The 13,140-nt window shown below is 40.0% G+C and overlaps 2 protein-coding genes across 3 annotated transcripts; one reads left to right on the top strand and one right to left on the bottom strand.

Moving 5' to 3' along the window:
• Positions 1–317: 317 nt before the first annotated feature.
• On the bottom strand, positions 318–2,097 carry LOC140777172 (3-ketoacyl-CoA synthase 6-like). The gene has a single exon (XM_073121102.1). The coding sequence runs from the start codon at positions 2,025–2,027 to the stop codon at positions 576–578; it is 1,452 nt and encodes a 483-aa protein (XP_072977203.1). The 5' UTR covers positions 2,028–2,097; the 3' UTR covers positions 318–575.
• A 3,573-nt stretch (positions 2,098–5,670) lies between these two features.
• LOC140779864 (U-box domain-containing protein 10-like) lies at positions 5,671–9,656 on the top strand. Of its 2 annotated transcripts, none has more exons than XM_073125165.1 (4): positions 5,671–6,290; positions 7,647–7,763; positions 7,838–8,284; positions 8,382–9,656. In XM_073125165.1, the coding sequence occupies exons 1-4, from the start codon at positions 5,940–5,942 to the stop codon at positions 9,456–9,458; spliced, it is 1,992 nt and encodes a 663-aa protein (XP_072981266.1). In that variant the 5' UTR covers positions 5,671–5,939; the 3' UTR covers positions 9,459–9,656. The 2 variants fall into 2 exon arrangements, with proteins under 2 accessions (XP_072981266.1, XP_072981267.1); XM_073125166.1 differs by having other exon boundaries at positions 6,175–6,313.
• The last annotated feature ends 3,484 nt before the right edge of the window (positions 9,657–13,140 follow it).

Genomic DNA, 13,140 nt, shown 5'->3' with positions numbered 1-13,140 from the left:
ATTCAAAGCGAGGGCCCTCCTAGTCCGGCTCAGGCGAGCCTCGGCCTGGCCCAGTCCGGTGATCGTCGGACGGGATAAGCCCGACTCGATCCATGAGCAACTCCGGTTAATTGTACTCGTACTTAGTTTAAATGTAAAACCAAAATTTTCCTTTAAGGTAACAAAATTCACCGGCAGAGTTGACTCAGATAGATATCAATAGACAAATAGTGTGGACCATCTCTTTGTGTCCGATCGATGCCTCCCTGTGTTGCATGTGCAAAAAAGCAACCTAACATTGCACGTAATTAACTAGATGTCGAAAGTCACAGTAGGTATAAATGTTCAAATAGTAATGCTTCATTTCTTTCTTAACCAAGTGACTGTGAGCGTACAACAAGTACATTCACCAAACTTGCTAACTGCTGCTGTTTTTCCCATCCAATAACTTCGGAACACAAAATATGCCATCACGATACAATACAATACAATACAATACAATACAATACAACTAAGACTACACCAATAGGATATATATATATATATATATATATGTATATATGTATATATATCGTATTGGTGTATGGCCATTCCTATTACACTTTGATGATATCGTTAATATGGACTGGGTACCTGTTGATACAATTGGTCCATGGCCCATTCACTGGGGTTTTCACCGTCTTTAAACACTTCCAGACCACGCTGTTGCATTTAAACCCACTGCCGAACCCAATCATCCAAACACGGTCCCCTTTGCTCATCCTCCCCTTGGACTCGATGTAGTTGAGCTCGTACCACAGCGAGCTGCTCGACGTATTGCCGAACCGGTGCAGCGTCATCCGTGACGCCTCCACGTGCTCGTCCGACAGCTGCAGGCTCTTCTGCAGCTCGTCGATCACGGCTCTCCCGCCGGCGTGGATGCAGAAGTGCTCGAATGCCATTTTGAAGTCGGGTATGTATGGCTTAGACTTCACGTCGAACACCTTGCGCGCGATGAGGGAGAAGAGGAACAGGATCTGCTCAGAGGCTGGGAGCACGAGGGGACCGATGGTGGTGATGTTAGACTTGAGTGCATCGCCGGCGATTGCCATGAGGTCCTTGGAGAGCCGGATCCCGGTGTTCCCGGCCTCGTCCTCCTCCTGGTACACGCAGTTGTAGGCCTTGTCGTCCGCCCCCTTGTGGGTCCGCACCACGTGGGCGAGGCGGTACTTGGCGGCGCGGCCATCGGCGCGGCGGTTGGAGAGGAGCACGGCGGCGGCGCCCATCCGGAAGAGGCAGTTTGGGAGGAGCATGGCGCGCTCGTTCCCGGCGTAGTAGTTGGGGGTGATGATCTCGGTGGAGACGACGAGCGCGCGCGAGTTCCGATGCGCCTGGAGGAGGTCGTGGGCGAGGTCGACCGAGATGAGCCCGGCGCTGCATCCCATCCCGGATAAGTTATACGTTTTAACATCCCCCCTCAGTTTGTACTTATTCACCACCATCGCCGATAGCGACGGCGTCGGACTAAATAAGCTACAGTTGACTATCAGCAAGTCTATCTCATTCGTCTTCAACCCCGTCTTCTGAAGCAGCTCATCTATGGCCGAGAAGATCACGAGCTCCGCCTCTTCGCGGGCGGCGTTCATCGACGGCTGGGGAGGGATGAAATGGTTGGCCGGGGGGAGACAAGTCTCCTCCCCGAGGCCGGACCGCTGCAAGATGTTCACCTGGAACCTCACGCTCTTCTCGTCGAAGAAGGGCATGAGGCGAGCGTGCTCCAAGAAGGTCGAGAACGGCACCCGACAGTTCTGCGGCGGCCGGAAGCAGGCGTAGTCGACTAGATACACCGGCCGCGGCCGCCACATGAAGTAGACGGTGGCGACTATAGTAAGCGAAAACACCCCGCACAGCAGATACACCGCATCGACGTCGAGAAGGTACCGCCATTCCTCGGGTCTGTGATGATGAGAGAGCTCGAAAACGGCCGCCGCGACGAGGGAGGCGATGAGGAAGGTGAAGAAGTTGTTTGTTAGGTACTGGCAGCCCTTCTTCAAGTGCTTAAGCTCCATCTTTATCTGTCAGTTAGTTAGTTAGACAGGAGTGGGAGAAGGGAGGAGGGGTAAGGAAGGAGAGGAGGAAGGCGACGAGGCTTTATAGAGCCGTTGCACTTAAAAGAAGAGGGAATGCAAAGCTGGAGTTTAAATGATCGCAATAAATGGCGGCCGACTGGTAGTTCAAATAGTTGGTCAAGAGTCATGCAAAGTGGGGGTGGTGGACATGGTCCAGAGTCATGCAAAGTGCTTGACCTCCATCCTCCATTTCTAATTGCTTGTATGTTCTAATTTACTTACTGATGCATTAATATCTAATATTCTAATAAATTAAATTATATAAAGAAGATTTGCAACTGCTTAATGTCTTACAATGTTGGTTTGCAAGTTAGGACCAGGATATATACAACTGGAACCTTAAATGGTTGCCAGATTCGTTGAGATCCCGTCCTACTAATCTAAATAGACCCATTCTTTTAAGTCCAAGTATAGTGACATAGTACGAATGTTTCGGTAAGTAACTCTACTGTGCATCGAGATTGACGTAGGACTCAACATTAATCCGTTTGGATGGTGGGCTGTGATAGCAGTTGGATCCTTAGCATGCCCCCAGGCCACTAATTTTACGATACTGTCTCCACTATATTATATAGACGTCTAGTTGAGCCCGGACCACTGGTGATTACTTGTCTAATCCTAATTACTGCACTCAAACACACATAATTAGGTAAGAAACAATGCACAATAATTGACGCAGACATTAATGATGTATTCATCAGTATTCACTAATTATATCATATTTTATTTAAAAAAGAAAAGTCCTTGGTGATTCATGCTACTCGAATCAAATTTAATTTTGAGGTCCAATCCTCGGTAGTATTACTTTATAATTGTTTGATTGATTATTATCTTGTTAGAGAGGGAAGATAATTTCAAGCCTCAAGACTTTGTTATATTCTCTTGACCTTCTATATAAAAATAGTATGTCTCATCTACTAAAATACCAATATATATATATATATATATGAAACCAAAGGAATTGTTTGAGAGATTTGATCATATGACATTATTCATGAATTAATTGTTGCTAAAACTTAGGAAATGGAGTTAAAAGAGGTTGCAATCAATGAGCATATATAGGTCGTGTGTGAAAGGTACTACTTGTAGATCGAGATTAACGTATAATGTCTACTTCAACATCTAACTTTTTTTCTTTAATATTTTCCTAGCGAGCTTATCTTCTCTTCTCTTCTTATTTTTTGTTTTTATAAAAGAAAAATATTATTATTATTATTACTCACAAAATAGTAACCTCCATGCCGTGCCTATTAGTGTGATAGCTATTGGATTAAATTCTCTGCACCTGCTTATAACCCACTGGGTGGATGCTATCCCCTCTATATTAATGGCACCACTTGTACATTCTCACCAAATTAGGATGGCGGATGATTATGATACATTAAGATATTATTTAATATTAGGACCAATTAACATGACCTTCCAACTTGTTCTTTATGTAAGATGATTATTTAACAAAACAGTAAAGAGTATTATTTTATAGCTAAGATGATCAAAGTATTAAAATAAATAAATAAATAAATAAGGGATCTACAGAACTTATATATTTAAATAAATAGATATACTTAGTTATTAAAAAATAATATTTATCTGTTGATAAATTAAAAGGTACATAAGCTATTTTACATATGTGATACCAATTTCTATCTAAAATATAGATGGCTATTTTATTTTTGATTAATTTATCCTTACAATTTAAACCCATGGCCGTCTATCTGGATGATAGAGAGAAAAAGAAGACCTTAATCTCAATAATTAAACTAGTGAAAAGAAATTAATAATTCTTATTAAATTATTTATCATTAAATTACTATATATATTGTATGGATTAAGAGGAGCCGACGGCCAAATCCTCTACCGTAGAGATTTAATAAAACACATTACGAGCATGACGTTTCTTAAATACGTCGTTGACTGCTCCTGGGGTTATCGTTTGATTCTGCCATTAAACTAATTTGACACTTTGAATAATTAAATAGCTTGTCACTCGTCAAGCTGGTTGGTTGGTGCTTAACTTAAATAAGGTTGGCTCGCTATTAACTTTGCTATTCTTATAATTTTCAAAGCATTAAAGAGAAAGTCAGATACACTGGTAAATGTTACTGTCCAACAGAACTATCGGATGTAAAATGATACTTATAAGTTATAACCCATGCATGCAGGTGTCATGTGTGTACTTATAGATAGGCATTATTTATATAGCGATGTCAATATTGAGGGCATATCTACTAAATTTGGTGATGTATGACAGTAGCACCTCCTGATATTTAGTTTGTATACATCGTTTAGATACATATCAATGTAAACGATAACCTATGGGAGGTTCTGATTATGCTCATTTAAATCTTATAGCTCTTTATAACCGTGGTTGACTACTAGAAGAGAGAATAATTGTCTGCGTTTGGATGTTAATGGGTTGGGCCAGATCAAGATCTAAAGATTGATTTGGGCCGGACGGGCTCAATCTTTCGTCTAATCCTTTTAAGAACGAATTTTATAGTTGATTTATTTCTATAATTTATAGTAGAAGATGATGCAGATGGTCAACCTCAACATTAATCGAGGAATTTTTTTTAATATCTTGTTATAGCTCTAGATAAGGTCAAGGTGGCATCATTACCAGATAACTATTTTATCATTGCATTGGAGAATTGCATTATTTTTCCCAACGTGCGAAGATTAAATTGAGCTAAACTGAGTCAATTATATACTCATCTTCAACAGAATCAAGAACGCCTTCCAATCCGACTAGTAACTTCCAGACAATCTTAAAGCCTAAGGAATCCCTGAAGCTTTATTCTTAAACTCTACTTACGATACAATCCAAACTATATCAAACTTGAAGCCACAACCAGCATGGTTAATATTCGCACAACAAATGATACTCAACTTAGAAGGTAAGCTAGCACCGCGGTTGAGTCTCATATGCTCGAGTTTTTACGTAGATATATATGAAACTAGTATTTAAAATAAGTTTTCCATTAAGAAATATCGTACGCATATAATTAAGACTCGTTGTATCACGTTCTACATCTAACTTATAATAATTAGAAGACAAGTTCTAAGAGGCGATTCATGTGATCTAATTTAAATTAAAGTTGGAATCTAAAAGAAAATATATTCAGGAAATCCGGAAGAAACTTCCTGTACTACCTACAAGAGTCTAGTAAGGCCAGAAGAGTTGAAGCATCCCACATTCCCACTAACAAAACATCCCTCCTCCTTCACAGTGGAAACTTGGGCTGTTCCCAACTGTCATCCGCCCCCACTCACTGATTCCTTCTTCCATCTACTAACAAATAATAAAGAAATATAACCCACACATTACGCCGTCATCTCTCAGGAGCCCTAACACCAAACCTGAATCCCTACCATTTCCTAGGGGTTGGATTGCAAAATTATGGCAGGCTAATAAGTGGTGCTATTTTACAAAGTTGGGGTATACTTGCTAGAATACATCATCTATGTAAGGACGCGTGGCGTTGTCTTATTTGGTGGAGGTATGTTCTTCCTGTGCTAGGGTCGGTATTTAATCCGGAAATCCACCGGCCACACCCTGTTACCCTTTAGACGTCGTTACCTTGTCTTTATCCCATTGGAGATTTGTTGCTATTCTCTACTCTCTCTCTCTCTCTCTCTCTCTCTTCCCTTCTTTCTTCGTCGTCGTGGAGCCTCGTTCTCAATCTTTCCAACTGTACTCTTCTGTTCTCTTTCTTTATTTCCTTCCTCCCTGTCTTGCCCGCGAATCTCTCTCTCTCTCTTTGTTCTCTCTCTGTACTATTTTATCTTCATGACGTTGACATTGGAGTTTCCCTTTACTTCTCTTCCTCCCGTGACTCCAACCCGATCCCAATGGAGTCCGACATGAGGGCGGTGGTGGAAAACCTCTCCGGGGTGGTGCGAGAGATCTCCGCCATGGGAGGGGACTTCGCCGGCGCCGGGGAGCTCAGGGGAGACTGCCTCAGGCTGGCCCGCAAGGTCTCCCTCCTCTCACACCTCCTCGACGAGGTCAAGGACTTCGTAGCCGCTAGGGTTGGAGACGCGACGGCGGTGGACACCGCGGATAAGGCGGCGTCGTCGTCTTCGGGGGCGGTGGACCCGATGGGGCGACTCGAGGAGCTGCTCGTGGCGCTCGAGGCGGCGAAGAGGTTGCTCCTGATTGCTCGATCTGCGCCGCCGCCGGGTTCTGACAATGCTGTTACTGTGAGTCACCTGGTTCTTCGATCGTGAGTTGCATTCTGGCTTAAACTATATTGAGCTTTTTCTGGGAAATTATGACGGGCATTTTGTTGGCGTTCTCTATTTTAGGTTTTACAACTGCAAAACCCAAGTAATAAGGGCGGTTGACGTCATCTTGTTGGGGGGGTTTTGGTCTTGATGTTGAGCTTGCATTCTATCTGCTGTAGTTCATTTTGGCTGTTCGTGTCAAGAATTTGGTTCCTTGTGGTTCATCAAGCTGAGCTGTTTTGGCCGACTTTTGATGTCACCTAAAGATTCTAAGACTGAGATCAACCTTTTAATATGTGATGACCGTATCATTAGCGAGTGATTGCTCTCCTTTAATATATAATTTGCTAGTCAGTTAAGAGAGCTATCAAATGCAATGATTTGAGTATGATTCCTCTGATGCTTATCTGCTCATCTTTGGATCTTCAATACATTTCCATTGTTCTATCCTTGATAAAATTAGTGCAATGCAGTACCTAAAACTCCCGAAATGCTCAGAATCATTCAGATGTTTCATAAGTCATTTGCCATGACATTTTCATTGTATCCGCATTCCTCTGCCTGAGAATTCCCCTACTTAATACTAACATAGGTAGTGTCTCAGGAGAAACGGAGCTTCTTAAATTTCATAATTTTTTTTTATATTCTGTTTCATTTAACACATAAAGAATTCATAATAATCTCTCCTTGTAAAAAGTGCCTTCTTATAGTCCTATTATCGTGGAAGGCCCACCAGAGACTTTTATCCAGGCCATTACGTCACATACTGTTCTTTGATGAGGGATGACGGTTGTATGCTGCATGTTGATGCCTAATTGTTTTATTCTGTTTTTGCAGTCTTTTGTTGCATCTACTATCCCCAATTCATATTTGTATTCTTTGGTCATTTTTCAGGCCATTTGTTGTGATATGAAAGTGGCTTGTGTCTAGATATTATCTTGGTAAAACATTTTCCTCTACTTGCTGATAATATGAGTCAACAAGCAACTACCTGCGCTAGGGACTTATTTGAAACAAAATGTCATCCTTCAGATTCTTTTAGTTGTTATCAATGACTATATCACGATATCCTGCAACTCAGAATGGTTTTTTACCTTCTCTTTTGATAGTTACAGCTTCATAGGTATCAGCATGTTTTTTTTCTAAGCTATACGGTGTCCTTAACTTTTTTAAGATCCTCCTTTTTATTTGGTAGTTGATATTGGCTTATCACACCATTTGCAATAGCATCTAGCCTTATTGCACTTTGAAAATATTCTCATCATCAACGGCCAAATCCTCGGGCACATGCTTTCTTTCCTATCTAATCATTCTCTATGTTAAATTCTCTAGGATATGGCGAGCAAAAGTTTTGCTGTACAATTCCAGTACATGACATGGCTATTGGAAAAGGTTCTCGAGGAGCTGCCTTATGAATATTTTGAAATTTCAGATGAAGTCCAAGAACAAGTATGAGCAAACAACATGGCCCTTATGTTGTATGAAAGCTTCTGGAGTACCTCGCTAACATGACTTCTTTTCAGGTTGACCTTGTGCGTGCACAGCTGAGAAGAGGAATGGAGAAAAAGGGTACTCCTGATGTCAGAATATTTTCTGAAATTCATGAAGTATTGTATCACCTTGACACAGATGTCAGACAGCAATCAACTAGTGAGTCTGAGCCATCGCATAAAAGTACTAGAGGAGATGATCACTCTGATTTCCAAGAAATTGTTGTACTGGTCACAGAAATAAATGGAAAATCTGTGTTGGATGCTGAGAAAATAACATCCGATCTAATTGAAAGACTTGAGAAAGCTAAAATAACCACCTCTTTGAAATCTGCTGGCGATGATAAAAATACTAGCGACACTGTGGAAAAGACTACCGAGGAAGATAAGAAGCCTGAGTCTCTGGTGATTCCTGAGGATTTCCGCTGTCCAATATCTCTGGAACTGATGAGGGATCCTGTCATTGTATCCACAGGGCAGGTATGATTCTTGAAAACACTTCAACTTTTAAAGTAACCAATTCAACTGAAATCTAAAGATCTTTCACATACTCACTAGCTTCCCATGAAAAATGCAGACTTATGAGCGTGCATTCATTCAAAGATGGATTGATTGTGGCAATCGAACATGCCCAAAAACTCAACAGAAGCTCCATAACCTTACGCTAACACCTAACTACGTGCTAAGAAGCTTAATCATGCAGTGGTGTGAGGATAACAAGATTGAGCAGCCATGCAGACCTTTGGGTGGATGGATAAGAAAGAGCGATGGTTCTTTTCACGAGGTTAGTGGAGATAGAGCTGCTATTGATGCACTCATTCGTAATCTCTCCAGCAGGTCCTTGGATGAGAGGAAATCTGCTGCTGCTGAGATAAGATCCTTGGCGAAAAGGAGCACAGACAACCGTATTCTACTAGCAGAGGCAGGAGCTATTCCAGCTCTCGTGAATCTCTTGTCAGTAAAAGACTCAAAAACTCAAGAACATGCTGTGACAGCTTTACTCAACCTCTCTATTTATGATCATAACAAGGAACTCATAGTACTAGCTGGGGCTATTCTTCCGGTCATCCAAGTGCTTAGAATGGGTAGCATGGAAGCAAGAGAAAATGCTGCAGCAGCCATTTTCAGCTTATCTCTCATTGATGAGAACAAGATAACCATTGGTAGCACGCCCGGAGCAATGGATGCTTTGGTTGAATTGCTTCATAGCGGCAGCTCCAGGGGGAGAAAGGATGCTGCAACAGCGCTCTTTAACTTGTGCATTTATCAAGCAAACAAGGTTCGAGCTGTACGGGCAGGAATTTTGTCTCCTTTAGTCCAGATGCTCCAGGATTCAGCAAGCAATGTTATGGTTGATGAAGCATTGACCATATTGTCTGTCCTTGTGAGCCATCAAGATTGTAGGGTGGCTATAACTAAAGCTAACACCATACCCCTTCTGATAGACCTGTTAAGGGCCGGCCAACCGCGCAACAAAGAGAATGCAGCAGCTGTTCTCCTCGCACTTTGCAAGAAAGACAATGAAAACCTTGCTTGTATAGGGAGGCTTGGTGCTCTTATACCATTGACTGAGCTCACAAAGACTGGTACAGATAGGGCCAAGCGCAAAGCTACTTCTCTTTTGGAGCTCCTTAGTAAGTTAAAGGTGCTCTAGGTGAACTCCAAATTTTATTCAGGAATTTCTTGTATACAGGGAAATTGTAAGTTTGTATCAAATGTGTGAGAATCCAGTAGATCAGATATTTGTTCGGTTTTCCTTTTCATTCTTTTTTCTCTTCTCTCTCCTTTATTTTTTGTGCAAAAATGCATGAGTTCCATCTGTTTTCCCCCATCGATTGATCAGACATTGGAATAAAAGGTTGATTCTTGTTTACCTCTCTGTTCATCAGAATGGGATTAGTGCGACTATGAAATATTGCAATCCTTGTCAATATTTTCATAGTTAGACACCATTGACGACTTGCAGGGTTAATTCTACCACTATGCAAGTATGGCACACGAGAATCATACTGTTTTGTTACTTGTCCAGTAGAGATTGAAACCTTTCAGAGTTGACAACTTGCTCTTCATATTCTGAAAGCATAAGAATCCTGTATTGTGTTTAAAACGAGTAACAAGCTCGATATCCATTTTCTTCCTGGAAGCTAGACTTTATGCCACAAGCACTATTACACTCCGTTTCGTCTCCACATCTAGAAACAAAAATCTAGACGCCAGCGAAGATTAGAATCTTTTGCAATGCAGTGGAGAAAGCGATCAATGGTGGAAATTCTCATGAGGGACGAGAGAAAGTTTGTTGTTTATGTCATTCATCTTCCTACGTTGTATTCTACGACGCACAAATTTCTCGTGAGATCGGAGGAAGTACAATCGTGACAACTTCAAACATCTTACAAAAGATTTTTGAACATTTTTTTCATTATTTGGACCTTTCATTTGCGTAAGATTGCCGGCTTAATTAGTTTAACTAAACAAATCCAATCCGAAACTAATTCCCACATGAAATCTTCAAGTTGGTCAAGATGCCACCTTTTGTATAATTTGATAGGGACTCCTGGCTCAAATTCTTCCATCTTCGATAGCACGAGAGTTCACACGCATTATGACTTCCAAGGGCTAAGATGGAACGAGGAAAATGAAGCAAGATATGTCACAAATTGTGATACAACTTATCCTTAGCTGTCACAGTACGTACGTACGTACGTACGTACGTACATGTCATGTACACCTAGTCCTTTGTAATTTTTAGTCTAGCAAAAAGAAAATTAAGAGGAGGAGGCCAAAAGTTGTATCACGTGGTGCAAAGTGATTAGAAGACATTGTTATAGTACCAATATTTCGATGCATGGTAATATAATTATTGGTTCATTTGACCACGACAGCAACTACGGCTGTCAAAAAAGAAATCTCTGGACTTAACTGTTTAGAGCTCGACTCAAACCTCAGCTTGATTAGGTTTGATACTGTAGTATAATGTGTATTGTTGGATCATAGATCCAGCAAATAGTATAATGTGTATATTAGAGGATACTCAATAAAACTCTAATGTCTATCATAAACCCATCACCTAAGTCCTAATTCTCAATTCTTGACAGAAACCCTCACATCGAGGTTGCCTCCAAATTCTCAATTCTCAGTCTGGTCGATGTCACATAACTATTGATTTCGAGTTAAAACACTCTCACTAACACACAAACGCACAACGTCGACATCACAATCTATTCCAAGGTTCTTCAATAATTTTTTCTTTACTTTATCTACTCATTCACCTTGAGCTTTTAGTGCACATACTCCGTATAAGACAAATATCTTATTTATTATCAAATTTTATTAATTTTTAATAAATTAAGTTATATCCATCCAAATAGAGATGAGTTAAACTAAGCCGAGCTATAAACTTTTCTAACTAGCCTCAAAGCTTCGAGTAAAAAAAAAATCCAACAATCGAGTCCAGTTGCGTCTAGCTTACTCAAGCTCGGCTTATTTACACCGCTAATTCTCAACTAACTACCGGTGTAGTTATAAATGATACTATTTATAAGTTACAACTACTTAAAGAGGTTTATAAATTAGATGGTCAAAGTATAAGAGCCAATGGACTTGGTCATAGCAATGCAATGGAACAAATTTATAAAATATTTGAAAAGTCTTCCAAATCTTTTACTATCTATGGGCCGGTATGACATGACTGCTCTATGTACGCATGCATGACTCCATTTTCTCCACCATTCTTCTAGTTTTACCTCAGACTTCAAAGATGTGGATTAGAAAAAAGTTGGTGCGCGTGCGGTAGATCTATCTTTCGGCTACCTTTCAAAATCATCCAAAGTAAATAAAAAATATTCTACCTTTTTTATTTTAATCATTGTTCAAATCATAGCTACCATAAACTATTTATTATTTAAATTCTTATATTATAATTTTAAATAAATATATATTAATACTACTACTTTACATCTAATAACGAGTATTCTTATTATTCGGTATAAAATTTTATCGATTTGTATTTCATCAAATATAATTATTATACTAGTATTGTACTAAATATTAGAATAGCTTATATTGGTATTAACTATTTCTTACGGGGTATTCTTTTCTCACACTCTGAACTACCGTACTTTTTCATAATGACCTCATAAATGATTCTTTGGTACACAATGACTCTTTGAACTGTTAAAAATACTTCACTTCACTCCTTTTCGTAAAGTATTTGTTGACCATTTTTATTCATAAATTGTCATATAAAAAAACAAATTGGTCATTTTCCTAATTTCATGTACGACGAAACAGGAGTGAGATATTTTGAATAGTCCAAGAGAATTACTAGAATTATGTCTACAGAGTTCGCATCAAACAATCACACAAAATTAAACTGACATTAAGTCACAAGATCAAATAATATGCATGAATTTCCAAATCTCAATAAATGAGAAATTAAGGCCTTAATGTTTTGTGTCTACCTTTTAGCTATCTAGGAGTCCAAACTAAGTAGGTGACCATAGTCCATAGGATTTAGAATTCTCTAACACACATACTAGTAGGTAAAGGGTAGACCCACGAAATCTTAGGACACGGTCTTAATAAACTTAAAAAAAATTGCAAGTAACACCACCAAAATTTGTTGAGAGATTCCATTCTCATACCACATGCCACCTAGTAGACCCCCATACATCCCGGTCATCCTTTTAACTAAGACTATTACTTAATCTACCACTAAGACCTCCATGCAAGCTTCCAACAAACTTAGACCATTGCCTTCGTATTTTTTGAAGACAAATAGTGAGAAAAATTAGTCAATCCCGCCGCGTATTACGGGAACTACAACGTGAAATTATAAAATTTTCTTCTCTTCTCTCTCTCTCTCTCTTCGCAAGCGAAGAAGAAAAGTAGTTGTTAGTTTTGATTGCCTTCCACTAATTAGACCACCACAATAAGCTCGATTAAATATTGTTTAGAGTTAGGTAAGCAGCACTAATAGGGGCGGGTTTTTTTTAATCCAGACTCCTTTTTTTCGTATACATTTGTGGAAAGGGAAAAAAAGAATTACTTGCATTTTTACCTACAGCTATAGCTTGCCAAAGGTTTGATCGAAGTGGGACATTTTGGTTTGAATTTAAATGCCGGGGAGACGAAGAAGAGCTCCTGTTTAGTACTAACGATGCCATCGAGCGTAGGAAACCTTGCCGTGTTCGAAGAGGAATAACAACAAACAGTAGATGGGCACGTGCTATAAACTCCATTGAAATGGCTCGGATCCTCACGTTTGACATTTGCGGCCGAAGTAACTTGAAGTCTGACTCAGTACGTTAAGTGAATTTTACGGTTTGTGCCTTGTA

Source organism: Typha angustifolia, chromosome 15 (assembly GCF_048772165.1).
Source record: "Typha angustifolia cultivar Huaian chromosome 15, ASM4877216v1, whole genome shotgun sequence".
NCBI classification, from domain to species: Eukaryota; Viridiplantae; Streptophyta; class Magnoliopsida; order Poales; family Typhaceae; genus Typha; species Typha angustifolia.
This window is presented reverse-complemented; position numbering and strand designations above follow the sequence as displayed.